The sequence below is a fragment of the Periplaneta americana genome, chromosome 10 (assembly GCF_040183065.1).
Source record: "Periplaneta americana isolate PAMFEO1 chromosome 10, P.americana_PAMFEO1_priV1, whole genome shotgun sequence".
Classification (NCBI taxonomy): Eukaryota; Metazoa; Arthropoda; class Insecta; order Blattodea; family Blattidae; genus Periplaneta; species Periplaneta americana.
The window spans coordinates 106,000,906-106,020,553 of NC_091126.1; the positions used below are offsets into that span (position 1 = coordinate 106,000,906).

At 35.0% G+C, this 19,648-nt stretch overlaps 1 protein-coding gene across 3 annotated transcripts in view; it reads left to right on the forward strand.

Annotated features, from left to right (window-relative positions):
• Positions 1 to 2,464: 2,464 nt before the first annotated feature.
• Positions 2,465 to 19,648, forward strand: part of LOC138707935 (prolyl 3-hydroxylase 1-like) — a 487,774-nt gene continuing 470,590 nt past the window's right edge. For all 3 annotated transcript variants that reach the window (XR_011334463.1, XM_069837999.1, XM_069838000.1), the window contains exon 1: positions 2,465 to 3,298. Coding sequence is in view for 2 of the 3 variants with exons in the window: in XM_069837999.1 (XP_069694100.1) it covers positions 2,822 to 3,298 (477 nt within the window). In the remaining variant the exon portion in view is untranslated. The remainder of the gene's footprint in view (positions 3,299 to 19,648) is intronic.

Here is a 19,648-nt window from a genome sequence, read left to right on the forward strand (position 1 = left end):
TATACAATAATGTCACGGTAATTTAGGTAGGCTACTAATGCTCTTTTTTTCTGTGCTTTTGCACGAGATTTTTTTTTTCATACTGAAGGGACGCCATCAGTACTATTAGCTAACCTATATCGCACAGTTCATTCTTTAATTCCCAATGTACACAGGAACATCTTTTTGCAAACCTGAATTTTTTTTCTCAGCAACTTTTAGGTTGTAGACAAATGTTCCCTTTCTTCTCGATTCAGAACTTGTACTACCAGGTCTTTTCGTAGGAGTGAAATCCAACTGAAAGATTTGATACGTAAAGGGTCTTCTGTTCCCAAGTCATAGTTTTCCAGAATGCCTGAAAGATGTGTCTTCTCTCATTAAAAATTAAATTACAGCCCCTTACTTTCGAATTTTGGCACATTTTATAACTACACTCTGGCCCCAAATTCCTTGCATCTCTTTCCGTATCATGTGTCACTTTGCCATCTTTCGATCTCTAGTAGCTAAGATAAGCTTCCTCTTCCATTCTAAGTTTTCTATTTTCCATTTTCTTCCACTTACCCTTTTGTGGCTTTGAACTACTTTTTCTTTTCTGTCAAATTTCCATGAAACGCTTGTAGATTCTTCTCTTTACCTTTTTCTGACTAATGTAAAGATGTAGAATAAGTAGCACTCACGAATTCTTCGGGGTCGTCTACATCTGAAGACGCATGCGAAATTTGGTGTAGATCCTTCATTGACGGGGTATTGTCTTCAGTTTCTGTCCTATCCTATTTCTAGCGGTATTATTTTAATAGTGTACTTTAAATCACACCAGACTGCATAATACGATCATAACCTTACCGGTAACACTGGACGGACAATGCCTGATCTGCAGCAGCCATTTTCAGAAGGACGGTTTTCTTTTGCATTTGAATTATCAGGCAGTACACCTACGAATAAGATGAGATTACTAGTGTTTATAAATGTGATATAAATGGATTAAAAACATGTGTAGTAAATATTATCATTAATTTAGATCTTCCTCCTACCGGAGGAAATGGAAGGAACAAGCTCAGCACCACTGAATGTAGCGTAAATTATTTTAGCGGTCCATTCATGATTATTTACATAAAGTACTTAAATTAAGTTTGCTGTTATGATTCCGTAACGGAAGAAAAATAAACGTTTCATAACTGTGATATTTCTTATGCCATACCTTCGTTAATGTTCACAGAAGTTTCTCCCGTCTTGAATGCAGAACATAGCACAGATAGGATTTCGTTCTCGCTGAACTGACTGTCGTCTGATTCATTATCCTCTTCTTTTCTTGTATCTGTAGGCCTATATGATAATAAAATAATAAATGTACTATATTTCAGTCAATGAAATTGCAGTAAGATTCTGCGGGAATTCAGCTCAATTAACATTCAATTAGTGAAATAATTCTATTATATTTACCTTTTAAATAATTGAAACTGAACACTTCTTTAATCTTCTCAGAATATTACACACTGTTGATACAATTTCACAAGGCAGTAACGAGAACCAGCTTCCGTACTGAGGGCGCGCAGGGAGTAGACATAACAGCCTATCTGTTGTCAGTCAGATACGCGGTATTTCCAACAGACTTCTCGTGACTTCAGATACGCGGTATTGTACCCCCCTTCTTCGCACGCAGACCATACATGTAATCAAATTCCCGAGCTTGTCAATGCATGCAGATGACAGTGGAGGCACCATCTGTGCAAAAAAACAGTTTTGACCAAAAATGTTAGTTACGCGGTATTGTTTCTTAAGCGACGAAATGTAAGAATATTATGGAACGGATCTATCTATGTGTCTCTCTGTCTGTCTGCCTCATAAATGGAGGATTTATCAATTTATGTTGAAGAAATGAAAGAATTCATTTTAAAACTATTGTTATAATCAAGGAGACAGTGCACAAAATATTAATTTAAATCATATTTTACAAGTAAAAATGTGATACAAGATATAACTATGAATTATATGTCCTAACTTTAGCTATGAGAAACAAAATACGGCGATTCTGGGCGAGCTCCAAGTGAACAAACTTTATTTGAAACATGAATTTAGTTTTCTAAAATTCAAACATGGAATTAAAATTAGGCATATTAGTAGTTCTAAATAAAATTATCATTCAGTACAGTTTGGATCTGAGTTCAACTACCCTGGGTGAAAGTGTAGGGTTCGGCTTGCAAAAAACATAACATGCATTTCGGGAATCCACCATTTTTAACAATTGCCGAAATCCTTACTCCCATATTACATAAACAAAGAAGCAGTAAAAGCTACATATTAATGACACCTTTAGGTCAGTGAGGACCGGGACATATAATTTCTTGCATTATGAGGTAATAAAAGTACAAATGAAACTGTTTGGACATGCATTGTACGCAGCTGTGACGGGAGGCGAGTTATGACATCACATCAGCAACAAATCTTGAAGAACAGTGCATATACGTCCGCCGGTAGATTGCGAATACAGTCGAGGCGATGTAGCAGTGTGAGTCAGACGCGTGTGTATTAAATGTTTGGAGTCTGCTTGTGTATTAGCTAGCGAATTGTGATGAATGGAAATATCAAGCCAGACTCCCGTCTCGTTCCCGTTCGAGACATCGCTACGACTTGTTAGAAGTGGTATTTGTAGAAAGAGGCTTCTGTTTTCACTTGTCACATTAACGAAAGCGATAAATAAAATAGCGAACCGCGTAAACAGGAAAGTTTCCGTCACTGGATTTCGAGACTTGTAAATGCAACCGCCTACAGACTCCGGCGCTCCCAGATGTGAATAGAACTGCCATCCGATCCACTGATTCTCGAATGCCGCTTGCTAGAAAACATGGCCACTTCCATAGCGGACGTGTGTGTGTTTGTGCGTGCGACCAAAATGTGTATGTTAGTATTATTGTGCGTGTGCTTCTTTGTAGATAACCATGTTTTATCACAAACAGGAATAGAGACTGACGAGAAAACATGTGACGTACTATACCGCGACGGGGTTGAAGCTTACTTGGATGAGAGATGGCAAGAATGCGTTGATAATTTGGAACGTGCTCTTTCCAGCTATCGGGTATTAAAACACACGACCGTGAACTGTAGGCTTAAATGTCAATCTGAGGCAGAGGAATCCGCGTTCATGGATCCGAGAAATATTGAAGATCTTCATTTCTACGATAAGATGATCAGGAAGACCTTGTGTCTGCTGAGATGCAACAAACATGACCCCAAGGGCGGGCTTAATCCTATACCCAGACATGTCGAGCAGGAGTTTGAAGATCTGAAGCCCTACGAATATCTGCAGTTGTGTTACTATCAGGTGAGTAAGATAAGATACTCCGTAAACATGGACGTGTTCATAGGTTGGCGAACTGTTGTTCTCCGCCCTATAACTAGGCCCTCCTTTGGTGTTACTTCCTTCCTTATTGCAAATTTCTGACTACTATTAGATTTCTTTGTAAGCTCATGAATCTATCAGTACTCTTTACGGCAACTGGAATAAAACCTACAAATGCAGGGTTCTAAATCTATAATGTATTTAAGAACAAAAGTTTTTGGTCGTATGTGCATAAATATAGCATGTGTTATTGTTATATTTAAAAGTATATTCATTTAATTTATTGTACAGCATATTTGCAGAATAGGTTAGGCAGTGTTTGAAATTACACTTATAATGAGCTCAAACATTCTTCGAATTTGTAGAATGCTATGCAGATTTAAAGAGGTGACAAACTTCTCAGTTATACATCTTGATTACACAACTTTTAACAATATATCACTTTGGAAAATGTATTATATGTCTTTCACGTGTTAAATTTTATGTTACCTCGGTTATTGATCTAAATGAGGGGTTGGAAAGCAATGGTGGATCATTAATGTTTAGGTGAGGGGTTTGGACTTTTCCATTGCTGGTTGTCACAATCAAAAAAATTAAGACACAACGTTTCGAAGGGTGGTTCTCCCTTCGTCTTCAGGTCAGTCATACAGAATAGCTGTACGTAACGATCCCAACAGTAGGTTTTTTTCCTTTCTCTCCTTCCTTCCACCTGAAGTCGAAGGGAGAACCACCCTTCGAAACGTTGTGTCTTAATTTTTTTTATTGTGACAACCAGCAATGGAAAAAGTCCAAACCCCTCACCTAAACACCTCGGTTATTTTAGGAAACCTACAGAGAGCGAAAAAGGTAGTAACAAACAGTAATGCTATTGTTAAATATCAAAAGGCGTTTACGTATAAGGTAATATTGTGCACTAAAATGCATTAATACTATTGAAAATGATACAGTTGACAATAAAATTACTGAGATGGACTTTTCCTCACGGTGTTACATTATGAGTCGTCATTATCGGAAACTTATTTGAATTCATTCGTACTTTATCTTTTCATTCCGACGCAGATTGTTCCAATCGATCTTGGTATACCGGTAACACTTCTACCATTCTGTAAATATAAAATAAATCTGTGGTCGACGAAGAAAACCTACAAAAAATTAAACTCCAGTTTTTAGATAACAGTGTGTGTGGCATGACTGCTTCAGTAATGCAGGCGGATTTTGAAGTCTTTTCCTTTATTTATTATTACAATAATACCTAGAACTCTGACTATTTGCAGTTATTTTGGGCTATTTATGTATTTTCTGTATAATATTTCGAAGTAGATATGACAATATTAGTTATTTAACTTGTTTGCGACCCTAGACACAAACACAATAAGGAGTTTTTTCTTTCTCGCTAAACTCTGCGTAGAGATTAATAAATTTTTTATCCTATAGAATTATCTGTTATGGTTACCATTTATTATTAATAGAGACAAATTCACTCCGGCGCTGATGATGGAACACGGGACCTCCAGTTCTACGCACTGAGTGCTCTACCCACTGAGCTACGCCGAGGCTCAATCCACAGCACAGGATCGAATCTTTCTCCTTTGATTCTGTGGAGTCCCGGCCCCCAAGTCACTCAAATGAATGGGCTCCTTGTGTGATGACTTAATATATTATGTCAATATAGGCCTATATACAGTATATGTCGAACATGGAGAAAGGCTACTAAGGGAAATAATCACAGGAGAAAGATTCGATTCGATGCTGTGGATTGAGCCGCGGCGAAACTCAGTGATTAGAGCATCCAGTGAGTAGAACTGCGGATCCTGAGTTCGGTCCTCGGCGCCGGAGCGAATTTTTCTCCATTAATAACAAAAGCTTAACTCTATGTTGACGTCATTGATGAAAGAGTCAGAGTCATTCATCTCACGCTATTTCAATAGCGGACCCGCTATCTCTAGCAGGATAACATGGGCGAACGAAGTTTACCGTAGGCCTGATTCGATGTTAAAACATGGCATCTCGTTTGAGATTTACATCTGTGGGCGATATTCATCTACTTAGAACAACTCAAGATGGATAAATTATTCAGATCAAAGTACAAGAAGGCTCAGGAAAGTATTTTCCGTTGAGATTCCAAAGGACAAAGGTTGAGTCATGAATACTCCGTCAAGCGAAAACACTCCTTTGTTTAACTCGTCGTAACTCGGAAAACCAGTAAAGATTTTGAGTAGTAGTGACCACTTTTAAAAGTAATTTGCATTCTTTCTCAAAATTTCTTTCGCTTTGACTTCCCCATCTAACATGAAAAATAAAAAAGCTCGCCGCTTACTAACTTCTGAAGGAGTAAATGTCTATTCGGAACAGATCACATCGAAGTTAGAATGTTTTTCTCACTTTTCATGAAATATTTTCATTTCGAAATTTTTTCTATGCTATCCTTACACATTGAGCTGTTAATAAAAAAAAATTACAGCGCGAATGATTATCATAGGAGCTACGACATGATAAATGTTAACGTAGCGGGAAATTCCGTATAATAGAAGAAAAAAAACAAGCGCCACATTAAAGGAATACATCCACCAATCCCTTTCGATTCTTTTCAAAGTTTTACGAACATGAACTTACGTCACCAAATACTCACTATTGACGTCAACATACCGTTAGATATTTAGCGGGCGTCGAAGGTGCAAAAACTGTCTAATATGCGCGGATAAGCTGTTATTAAGTTATTTTATCATACATTTTTGAAGACAGTTAATATAGGGACTGTGCTTTTTCTACATTTCAATAGCGTCTCATAATTCCGCACAAAATGATCGAAACGTCATGTATTGTCATTTATATAATGAATACTATGTTTCCTCATGCATACTTAAGAGAAGACACGACTTCTTAGCTTCTTTACTACTGTAAAAACTTCTTTCAATGTACATTTTGCCAGTACATTTGTTCTGTATCAACCTTTGATTCAAAATATGTTTCAATAGTTCCAAAAGTTTTCTTTATTTTTAAGAGCGCCAACTCACAGTTTTTGTGCTTTAGTAAATTTTCACGAGTAGAAATAATACTCAAAATGTCTTTTTTTCAACTTGAAATGCTATGAGTAACGATTTTTGCCTTATCTTTGAACAATTTACATGACACTTGAATATATTGTGTAATTCCGCAAGATTGATTTGCCTTTTAAATTTTGTTAAAAATCTGGTTTTGCTAATTATTATCAGTTTTTATGACGTAGAAAATCACTGTTTTCATTGTGATACATTCTTGGCGTAAAAATGCCAATTGTCGATACATTAACACACAATTCTTCAGGGCAATCACTAACAAAATTTTCAACAACTTTATCAGCTATTTCGACACAGTCGTGTCACACGGTCTCTTTCTTCCTCTTCATTATATTTCCTTCCGAATTTCCGACTTTCTTCCTCCACAAGAACTACATTGTTAATATTATAGGTGTCAGTGCGTACACTACAACTAACCGCTTGTTTCCGAATTTTATTTTTATAACTATCGGATTTTCTTAATTTTCTTGATGCCTGTTTCGTGTGAAAAGTATTTCCACTCTAAGAAGCATTCTTTTTTTTTTAATTTTGTTACCCTTTCCCGCTTTTTATTTTCCAGTTTTCGAATTGCAGCTTTATTTAATTTATAAGTTTGTTTCTTTCGCCCATGTTACGTGATTAATATACATCGATGGGTAAGGAGTGATACCTCGTTTCTGTAAATTTGCAGGCGGTTCAAACAAATGGTTTCAAAATTAATTTTTCCCAAATTAGAAAAAAATTGTATAGGGTCTTTATGTTTCTGCTTTACATGATCTTTTACTCGAGGACAAAATATTAGATAACTGTCCAATTTTCTAAACGTAATAATAATAATAATAATAATTATTATTATTATTATTATTATGCTAATTTAATAATAGTGTAGTTAAACTAAATCATCATTTTTGTAGATACGTGGTGTTACATCCTAGCCATCGAAGTCTGCCGAGTTAACTCTGTGGTAGCGTGTCTGCCTCCAGCCTCCAGACTAGCCGGCCCGGGTTCGATTCCCGGCGGGGTCAGAAATTTTATATGAAAATTTCTACCTCGGGACTAGGAGAGATGGCGGCGCAAATTCTAATCACTAAATTGTGCACCAATATGCCTGGGTTAAATCCCAAATCTCGCCACAGTCCATATGAAGAGAAGCCATATCGATGGCTGAAAACCAGACTGTTCTAAGTCCAAATCTTTATAAGAAATATGTGTTTCATTGTATTCCATGTCCTTGGCAGCATGTATGAATCGAACAAAATTGTAATATCTCTCTTCATAAGGTTGCTATGAAGCTATTCCAAATTGTTTCATGAAGCTTTGAATGTCAGGAGCTTAATATAGTTCTCCTGAAAAAAAATAGTAGAATGGACTTGGAACAGTTTGGTTCTGAGCCATCGTTATGTCACTGTTGATAGTGATTCGTCCGTCGGATGGGGATTTTAAGCCTGGCGGCCCCGTTGGTGCTATTCGATAGGGGTAGGCTACATGCCGGTACCGGTTTTCCCCTTCTCTCTTCCTCATCTTCATCATCACTCATTCCAGACACTACACTTATACGAACACGTACACATACACTCACCCTAGTACTCAACATAACTGTCCACACTTGTGGAGTAACGGTTAGCGCGTCTGGCCGCGAAACCAGGTGGCCCCGGTTCGATTCCCGGTTGGGGCAAGTTACCTGGTTGAGGTTTTTTCCGGGGTTTTCCCTCAACCCAATATGAGCAAATGTTGGGTAACTTTCGGTGTTGGACCCCGGACTCGTTTCACCAGCATTATCACCTTGATCTCATTCAGACGCTAAATAATCTAGATGTTGATAAAGCGTCGTAAAAATAACCTGCTACACACACAACATAACTCTCCACATGCACAGTGTGACCTGCCGAAGTGGTGTACAACTAGAAAAATAAGTCACAGTCCTGCCATCTATCCACAATATGCGGAACTCGAATCACATAAAGTGAAGTGGAGTACGCATTGGATACATACATACTTCTTAGCCATTGACATGCTACTACTTGTAACATTCCAAAGACGCCAGTAACAGAATAATTCTCTGACCTAACCAATTGACTTGCTTATACTTTCATAGCAGTATAAGATCAATAATGAAAATTAAGAAAATGCCAAATAAATGACTGAAATCTAATATACACAGCACGGCGTGTTTTGTAGTTGTGTATCTGAGAACTTAGAGTTCAGGTTTCAAGTCATTGTGGGATATCGGTTACAAGCTGGTTACGAGTTCGAAAATTTAAATGCATGCAAAATGAAAATAAAAACACCGATGTTTGTATAGCTATCGCATTATTAGTCTATCATAGGTCCGAACACAAACAATTATGAACTTGTCAAAAGGAAATGAAAACCTTGCGTAATATTTAATTAAACAATATCACGAATATTTAATCAAATTAACATTACATTATGATAATAACACATGTTATTTACTTGCATCGTAGCATATTTCATTTCAATTCGTAAAGAAAAAATGAAAAATTTATTCAGAATGAGTACTAGAGTCAAGTACTAGTAACGACCGTAATCTAACTACGACGGAGTAATGGAAATATTCATTTTTATCGTAAGCACGATTAAATTGGATGGAAATTTAATTAATGTAAATTTATGAAAGTTACATTCCGTAAAAGTAAATTGAATGGATGTGCGCCTACTTGATCAGGCTGAGAAAATTGAATAGGCTTATTTATGAGTTTATTAATAATTAGGTTATAATGTTCTCCGTTGATTTGTAGAAACAATTGCGAATCAACAGCGACAAGACTGAAATGGCAATATGAAATCTATAATATTGTAGTAATAGATTACTTTAATTGGTTCGATTTCAATGGAAACTTACAGTCCATTCGAGAATTGGTCAGTGGCGGTTCGTGCCAAAAATGACAAGGAGTCATCACTTTTATGATATTACATAGTTTTTCAACATTTTTACAATATCTCACTTCTGAAAAATTAAAAAAAAATATACTACAGTTTTTTTAAAGCAGAGCCTTAAAATGAGCCTGATGATAATCATCATCAATTATCTTTGAAAGAACATGGCGATTTTTCCTTACGTTATCATTCTGTCTTTCAATATTCTACCTGAAAGCTAAGCTAAGCTGTTGCCTAATTTCTGCTCTTCTAAGGACTGATAAATGTAGGCGGGCATTCTTATGAGTAATAGACTCCTCATGTGTCTTAATTTCTGTGTCAGATGGCTTAAATCTGACACACCAGTGCATATTCAGCTCCTATCTTTACCCTCAGCAAATGACAGGCACGGGAAACAAAATAATTTATTTGTTTACTAGCCGTACCCGTGCGCTCCGCTGCACCTGTTAGAAATAAATATAAAGTAATTACATAATTAAAATAGGACGTTTGATCCAGGGAATATTCGTGTTTGATAGAAGGATAAATCGTTTAATATGTTACTTAATTTAAATTGTATTAAATAATTAAAATGCGATCATTATGGTCCAGAGAGCACTCATTTGGTGCAATGACAATTCCTTTAACATGTTTCTTATTTTTGTTATTACATGCAACCATAGTTTCATGAAGATTGACATATCATTTATTTTTAATGTGTAAACTTTATATTAGGCCTACTTGCTATATGTTTCCATTGAATTATAGTAATAACTTAATTTGAACCATTGTTTTCTACGTCTTCAGTAAATGGCGCTTGGCTCACTATGGTTCTGAACCCTTCAAATAACTTAAATAGTGATACAGCATATATAGTGGTATTTAATTATATTTCTTTCTTTCGGAAATGTAAGAACAAACATCCAGACAGACAGACAGACCGACATACAAACAAAAATTTCAAAAAAGCGATTTTCGGTTTCAGAATGGTTAATTATACATGAGGTGTGTAGTTCCAAAAGTCGACATCTGCCATTTTTATGAAAAATGAGTTACGATCATTTATTATATCTTTGGGTTGAAATACATTGGAAAAACACTATTTCATCCTCCAAAACTCGATATTTCTAACATAAATCAAGTTTTAAAATACGGAGTTTTTTTTCCAAAACCCGACTTATTTTGTTAAGGTATTGTTCCAAAACTCGACATATGCAGTTCATTCCAAAGTCAGACATTTACACTTCCATTGTGAACTATGAAGGCCAGTAACGTTCCAGAAGTCGACATCTTTGCTCAAGACAAAGAAAGTGTGTGATTTCTTTATGCCACTAGTATTTTCTTTTAGAATATCATAATTCTTCAGTGCACGGAAATTACTGGGAAAATCGACAATGGAACTTTAGCTGAATAAGAATATGCTTCATTATATAGGTACTTCAGAGCTGTGCATATTTTCACAACGTGTTGACGTGTTATGGGAGCTTCTTACAGAAATAAAATTTTCATAGAATCTCGCATACAAATTTCGCCTTCAGAGCCTGAGCGTGGAAGAAATAGAGTCGGTGATACAAAGAACTAGACAAAACACAGAAAAGGGATAGGAAGTTAAGTTTTATGCTAACTGTAATGTTTGTCTTTACAGTGATTGTGCGATGCTTGCCTATATTTGATAATTTTTTGTATTGATTATTGGTAGCTACTCTCTCAGAACTCAAAACTTTACCCATAAACCAATGAAGTTTCCTAACTCAGCGTGATATCAACCACTTTTACAAAGTGCTTTACAGCGTCCCTAATAAGTTGGTTCAAGATGAATTCATAGTGAATACACAACAGCTGATTATCTTAAAACATATTTTGTTAACAGAACAGTGAGACATCAGGGGATGGGAGCAGGTCGTGTTCTACCAGTTTACCGACAAACTTTGTTAAAAATCTTGCAAGTGTCAAAGAATTGGGCGGGACTTCTATTTAAGTGGCATTTAAAAATTGGACTTCCGCCAGTAAAAAAAGAACAGAAGAGGATACATGTAGCAAGAAATGTGAAATAAATTAGTGATGTGCTATGAAAGACTTCATGTAACAATTAGGTAAAATGAGTCACTCCATTTCCTCTATTCCAACGGATAGAATTTTTTATGGAATTGAGAAGGAGGCAAAGAAGATGAACATTATGAAATCCGAAGATTACTGCAATATCTTCAACATCAATGACACCATAAACAAGTTAAGTATAGACTGTCTACTTTATGACTGGAAAACGAATATACAAACTGTTTTGAAGCCACCAAATGGCTGGCATTTCAAACTAAAATTCTGTAAAAGAATCAAGATAAAGGAATAAACAATGGAGTTGCGATAAGGGGTGAACAAAACTATAGAAGAATTGTAAATTTGTACAAAGGATTTTGAAAAAGGGGAAAACGTGGTCTGGATGGAAAAATCACACTTGCACAAAAACACATGCATAATCTAATAAGGAAGACCTAAGTAATGTTAACAAATTACTTAAAGAAATGTTTAAGATAACTGGAGAGACATGGAAACTTTGAAATATTGAAAGAATATTACAGACCATATTTATAACGAGGATGAGGATGAAGAAGATTGACTATCTGTGAACCACAGGGAGAAGAGAATTTCAGGATTTAAAATGTACACTTAATTAAGGTTAAATATAATATTCTGATGATATATTACATATAAATAAATAACAATTGTTTATTATATTCCATGGATTCAATAAAATTAATAGGTTTTTAGTATAAAATGTGAATTATTTATGGGATATAATGTTATTAGAATTTCCAAAATCCGACATAAATTTTATTGTTAGTTCCAAAATCCGACATATATTTTATTGTTAGTTCCAAAACCCGACATATGCAATAGTTAGTTCCAAAACACGACATGTCCAAATTTAATAATCTAATAACTCTCACAAAAATACATACTTTTAGTTCAAACATGTAATTTTATCATCAGCTTTAATATTAAAGACTATTATAAAAATTTCCTGCACATCTCAACACTGGAAATACTACAGATAGTTTTTTGGCTTTTTCTCTAAACCACTTAGAAAGCAAATGTCGGGTTTTGGAACTATACACCTCACATGTTAACACCAATTATTTTTGGAAAATCGAAAATTACCAGAAAAATTTTGGCTACAGATTTATTATTAGTATAGACTCACAACCGCAAATCTGTTTCTTTAATATATTTTTACATTAAAAGTCGCTTTAAATCGAGTTAAGATAACACTTATCTTCAAAGATTAAAACTGAAAAATTTCTTTGTAAAAGATGTTGAACACTATTCATTTTCATTGGACACGAACACTGGTCACACTCACATATGAATGTATTAAGACTAAAACACCAAGAACGTTTCCGCCATAGTGTGTCGACTATCTCACTGGACAGCTGCGCTCATAGCAGTGCACTGGTCTTTTTTTACCAGCGCATGGATATGTTTCCCTGCAGCATTCCCCCCTTACCTTTCGTCACGCACGCAAGTCTAGAAGCTGGCAAGGCGAGGTTCAGAGGAGAAATTGAATCTCGTAAGCATGTATTCGAGCTCTGCGATTCATAGGTTTCATACGACAGAAATACATCAGAGCCGCAAGTAAACTTATTAAAGACGAGCAAAAAACAAAGAATGATATTGTAAATTATAAATAAATTTATTTAAACAATTAAATTGTTTTTCCTTGGGGTTCTCTGAACCATTGAACACATGAGTCGTCTAGATTCAAAACCCCATAAACGTAATTTTTTGCAGATTTTTGTTTTGATGCCATTTGAATCTGTATAATGAATTCTAATACTGGTATAAATTTTGATACTGAAACCCATCTCAATTGGGCTGAAATAGAGCGATGAAAATTGGTTTTAGTTTCAAAATCCCTATAGCACGTAAAACTTGCAAACTTGTTGGATCCAAAATCCTCTATGAACAAGACAGCCAATCGTTGACGAGGATGCGGTCAAGTGCCAGCGGTCATACGTTCTGCTACGCTTAAATACGATTCTGTTGTGAAAACATAGTTGCGTTTTTCGATGCAAATCACAGTAAAACATGAGAGAATTTAGTGCACAAGCTTCTCTTGTTTCACCGGACAGATCCAGAAAACGACAGAGGCAAACAGAAAACTGGAAAAGAAACAGAATGCGCCAAGAAAGATAATTAAGGGTCATTCCATAGTGACACACGTAACATTTTTTAAGTGCCTAACTATGATCTTCACAGGATATTTAATTAAATACTTAGTAATTCATGAAAAAGACATTACTGTCTTTTAACATAAGTATTCCTAAACATAAATAAAAATTCTTAATGAAAATGAATAATTAATAATGCAAAAAATATTAAATATTGTATGGTGTGACACACGAACATTTTCTTGCCACTAGATTTATTACCAAAATGGAAAATGTTCATATTATTGTGCCAAATGACATAAATGAATTCAGTTGTTTTCCAAACAATTAAGACACTTGTGTAGTATATGTAACTGCTAAATCACGAACTTAAAAAAAATTAACAGTGCCATTAAGAAACAAAATATTGCAAATGTGTTGTGACACACGAACGTGACACACGAACATTTCTGTCATGTTGGTTACTAATTGTTTTAAATGCACTATAAATACATCACTTCTTGTGGAAGACTATGCCTACAGTTCTTATTATACAAAACAACACTAGATTACACTAAAATACACTTTTAAATTTAAAATATCCACGGTTGTTTACAACCACATGTGGTGATACTTCCTGTGTAATGTCATGTGACGAATATACCAATATGTCAACCATTTGTAGTACTTCCCTTCCTTAGACATCACAGACACTTTAAATTCTTCGCCACCACAAGATTTTCTAACTTCATATGTAGCCTATATTTGACGTCTTTTTTTTACTTGGTCATTTAACGACACTGTATCAACCACTAGGTTATTTAGTGTCAATGGGATTGGTGATAGCAAAATGGTATTTGGCGAGATGAGGCCGAGAATTCGCCATAGATTACCTGACATTCGCCTTATGATTGGAGAAAACCTCGAAAAAAAACCCAACCAAGTACCGGTAATCAGTCCAACTTAAATTCTTGAAAATACTATCAAAAATGTTCAAAATGTATTAATATTTATATCAATAGAAAAACTAATATAGATTTAAAAAGGCCTAACTTCTAGAATTGCTAAATGATACCTAGGGTAAATTAATTAATGTTATTAAATAAAACGATTTTAAATTGATATCAGAAATTTAGTACCAATTACCTAAGGTGCAAATAATTACACCAATTTATTTATACACAGGCCTAGTATGGTGGCTACCTATTTACGATATAAATGTACTGCATAAGCTTGTTTTTAATATGAAATAAATTAACATAAACCAATTTTTTAAGTTTTTAATTCAAGGAATTAAAAAAATAATAAATATTTTATACGAACTTTAGGCATAATTGTCTTATGCTAATTTTAGGCATACACACTATATTTTTACAACAGTTGTTGTTTAGTCTGTCCAAAGATAGGTGTGAACCTCACAAGTGATACCAAGAAGGCACCACTCATGAGGAAACTAGGCCAGGAGATAATGGGATAGCGTGGCCAGTTCCTTTCCCCCTTACAACAGTTATGGAACACATATTTTCAAGAGTTTTTAACTTACAGTTTATGTACTTTGAAAAAAAAACGCACACAGGTGCGTGTGCACGCACACACAATTATCTTAATCAACAATAAGTATTTGAAATTCCACTACTAATTATGTTTAGACGTAAAGACTTCCAATAACAACAAATCTTGTAACTGGATTTTAGGATAAACTTTAGTGACACACGAACATAACATTTTTGTTCGTGTGTCACAGTCATTGTGTTGCGTGTGTCACGTGTTTTTTCTTGTAGAATACGTACATAAATAAAAATGTTGTCCATATGAGAAGTTGATTGTTATGTGATGTGTCTCACTTTTACATTTATGAAACATGAAAAAAATAAATGGTTTTGAAGAAATATAAACAAATGTCCATTTGAGCGTGACACACGAACTCTCAACCTTTCCTTGTAATAATTGCAATCAAGCACGAAATAAGCATTGTATTACGGTTTCTATGCATTGTAATTATTAACAAAGGTCCGCACTTCATTATTAATTGCATTTAACATACAGAAGTAATGATTTATTTGCCTTAAATGTGTATTCAAATATGTGATTTTTAGTAGATAATTTCGTGCTCTTAAACCACAGACTTCTTGGCGCTTTTTCTCCCACATACGTGTTGTTACACAATGAGTGTTATCAGATTCAAAAAATTCGGATCATAACGAAAACAATGACATATGACAAGCAGAGATTCGTGAGATTTTTATTTTTCGTGAAAATGTCGCATTTTCGAGGAATGACCCTTAAATTTAACCTCTTAACATAATCTCTATGTTTGTTTACGTTCTTTTTTATGTACACAACTTCATTCATTTATTAACGTTATTATTATTATTATTATTATTATTATTATTATTATTATTATTATTATTATTATTACAGTCAACTTCGATAAGATAATTATTTGACACTTTAATTGTAACAGGTATTCTCCTGCCAGTCTCCCACAGTTCCCAACTTGCAAGCACAATACGAAAATATTCCAATGCACAACATTACGAATGACTGATACAATGAAGTTCTACAAGGTATTTTATCATTCTAAAGACAAAATAGGCTACAACAGGATAATTTTATTCTGAAACACTGTAAATGTTCTATAGTAAAGACTAATCATGTTCAAAATTCAAAGAGAGCATTGACATTTAAGTACAACATTCGTTGTTCCTCTACAGCAGTGGTCTTCAGCACTCGCTGAAATGGGTATGGATAAAGAGAGCAGGGAAGCCTGCACGCCTTGGGTGGTGGGGACGATCAGTGGAGACTAGAGTAGTAAGTACTAGACACTTGTGAGTGGTTTGTGTACGTACACGATGGCAGAAAGTTCAAATAGTGATTTATGTAGATCTTCCACCCCTACGTTGTTTAACCCTTCATGGGAGGAGGCATTTTTTTTACAGAGTTTGAAAATGTAGCAACACATTTAATTTGCAGTAAGATACTCAATGTGATAGATAACAAAATATCACCTGCAGCGTCACTATGACAACTGTCATGCTAATGAATACCACAAATTAAAGACGACAAAAGAATCGAAATGGTGGAGCAGTTAAAACACCAATATAAGACAGGTATTATTATTATTATTATTATTATTATTATTATTATTATTATTATTATTATTATTATTCCGATACTGATGTGCAGTTAGTCAGAGAACGTTTCCCTAGGCCCGCAGAATACTGCATCGGACATCGTGTCTTGGACGAGACAGTTTCGTCTCGGACCGTCTGATACTGGACAAGACTGTTTCGGTCTTTCTAGAACTGTCGACAGTTTCGAACAGAGTTTCGCCCGCCACGACGTACGTAGTTTGTTTTCCATACATTGCTTTTCTCAATTGTGACCTGATAGCAACCGACTACAAAATCGTAGCAATGATCGACTTTTTTATGCGTTTAAAAGAAGAAAATCACATAAATAGGAGTTTAATTACATAAATGCCTTTTGTAAACTTCTTTCCGTACTTTATATATTAGATTTCTCTTAATGATATTTTTTTTCAATGTATAATAAAAAGTGTGGGTCCTTGCATGCACATAACAAGTCTCTCTGTGTCTATAGGCCCTATCCATTTTTAATTCAATTATAAAATGCTCGTAAATACAATGTAACAACAAAATTATAACTCTCGCTGGACATACAGCAAATCACGTGAATGAGTGCAAAGTATGAAACGTACGATCTTGTCCGCTAGTGGATGAAACTTCAGGTAACATCACAGGTCGATACCGTCCGAGACGATCCGTGGTTGACCGGGAAGAATTCCCATGCAGTATGCTGCCGGCCTTATTCACATTAGCGTTCTTGAAGATTTTTTAGAACTTTGTGTTCCTGACGCTTTAAAATTGGGACATGTCAGCTAAGGGAGAAAACCCTGACAGAAAATCACGCTGGTCCAACATTGGCAGCCCCTCCATTGGACACCCCGAGGCCAGGCTAATAACCTACCATCGGTTATTTTATGTTCAAAGTACTAGAGTTTTAAGCCGGACTGCTAAAATGTTGACAAACAATGCGAGACAACGGAATAAACGAGTATGGAGAAAATATTGTCTTAGAATAAGTTGCTGGAATGTAAAATCATGGACATCAAAATACCAGGATATCTTATTGGAGTTGAAACTGAAGGCAATAGACATTTGTGCTATAAGTGAAACTAAGAAGAAAGGCAAAGGAATTATAGCAATAAATGAATATATAATGCTATATAGTGGAGTACCCAAAGATATGAGAGCACAACAAGGAGTAGGATTACTTATCCATCAAAAGTATGAAAATGCTATAAAAGATTACAAATATGTAAGTGAAAGAATATTGTTGGTGAAACTGGAATTATCAAATTCTATTTTGAACATATTTAGTGTCTATGCTCCTGAAGATTGCAAACCAGTGACAGAAAAGGATCACTTTTATGAGATCCTTCAGTCTGAATTGGATCTTATACCTAATGGACAATCAGTGATGATCTTAGGTGACCTAAACGCTCGAGTTGGGAAAAACATTATTCCGGGAGTCAAACAACGTTTTAATGAAGAAGTTTGTAATGGCAACGGTGAAAGGCTATATCAGTTCTGCGCGTATAATGATCTCAGAATAAACAATACATTCTTTAACCACAAAATGCAATACATGTATACTAGGGAGAGTAGAGGATACCAGTCTGTAATAGATTATGTAATATCCAATAGAAGTAGGGAAGAGTCGGGTAGTATCGGACATCGGGTAATATCGGACAGTGCGTTTCTTTCATCTACCAACATATGGTAGTACCTGAATGACATGGTTACGTTTCTCTATGCGACATCACAGAAACGTAACCATGTCAATCAGGTACTATCATCGTGTGGTAGATGAAAGAAACTCACTGTCCGATATTACCCGATGTTCGATACTACCCGACTCTCCCCTATACACCCTTCACAAATATTGGATGTAAGAACTTTGAATTCTGCTAATATTGGGAGTGATCATTAGTTAATTCTCTGCAAAATACGTTTATGCATTCAAAAGCAGAAGATGAAACGTAATAATTTTGTAATGAAACTTAACAGAGAACTTCTTGAAGATCCCAGTATCCAAGATCTTTTTCAAAGAAGATTAGAAAATAGCATTAAAAAAATGGAATATCAGAAGAGAACACAATAGACGACAATTGGAAAACCTTGAAAGAAAACATTATAAAAGTAGCAGAAGAAGTTTTAGGACGTAGGAAAGTAGGAATACCCAATACAAAGAAGGATACTCCATGGTTCTGCGAAGAAATTAAAGATATAGCCCAGAAGAAGAAAGAGGCCTACTTAAGAGCTAGATCTCAAAATACAAAATCAGCTTACGATATATATAAGAAAATCAGAAATGAATGTAATAGTCGAATTAGAGAAATTAAGCAAGAGTATTGGCAGGCATATACTAGTGATATGCAAAGAGATTTTTACGGGGCACAAAAAAGAATTTGGAGAATGATACGCAACCAACGGAAAGAATCACTCGAATATATTAACTGTATTAAAATGGTGGACGAGGTATGGGTAAAATATTTTATAGATTTATTTTCATCAGATGAAAAGGAACCATCGTTAGAAGAGACATGCACAACTATTGTAGAACCTACAGAAGAAGATGTGATCAGTGTAATTAAAAAACTGAAAAATCGAAAATCTGCTGGTCCTGATGAAATAACGAACGAAATGCTAAAATACGGAGAAACCCCTGCATAAAGAAATTGTGAAGCTACAGAAACAGATTTTTACCAATTTAAGTATACCTCAAGAATGGAAAACAAGTATTTTGATACCTATATTTAAAAAAGGTAATAAACAAATACCTGAAAATTATAGTGGAATCAATCTCCTAAATACAGTTCTAAAAATAACGACTAAAATTATCCACAGTAAGCTATCAGAACTTATCACATTAAGTGATGAGCAACAGGGATTTCGAGTAAAAAAAGCATTTGACTCTTTGCAGTTAAATACCATTTTAAAAATCTTAACTAAAAATAATGTACCAGATGGGCTGATTGCTCTTATTTTAGATATATATTCAGACAATACAGTAAGGATCAAAGTAAACGATCACCTAACAAATGCAATAGATGTTAACAAAGATGTTCGTCAGGGAGACTCATTGAGTCCTTTACTTTTTATTATGGTAATGGAAGAAATAATTAAAGAAACAAAGACTCAGAAAGGATATAAAATGGGAAGTAAAGAAATAAAAATGGTATGTTATGC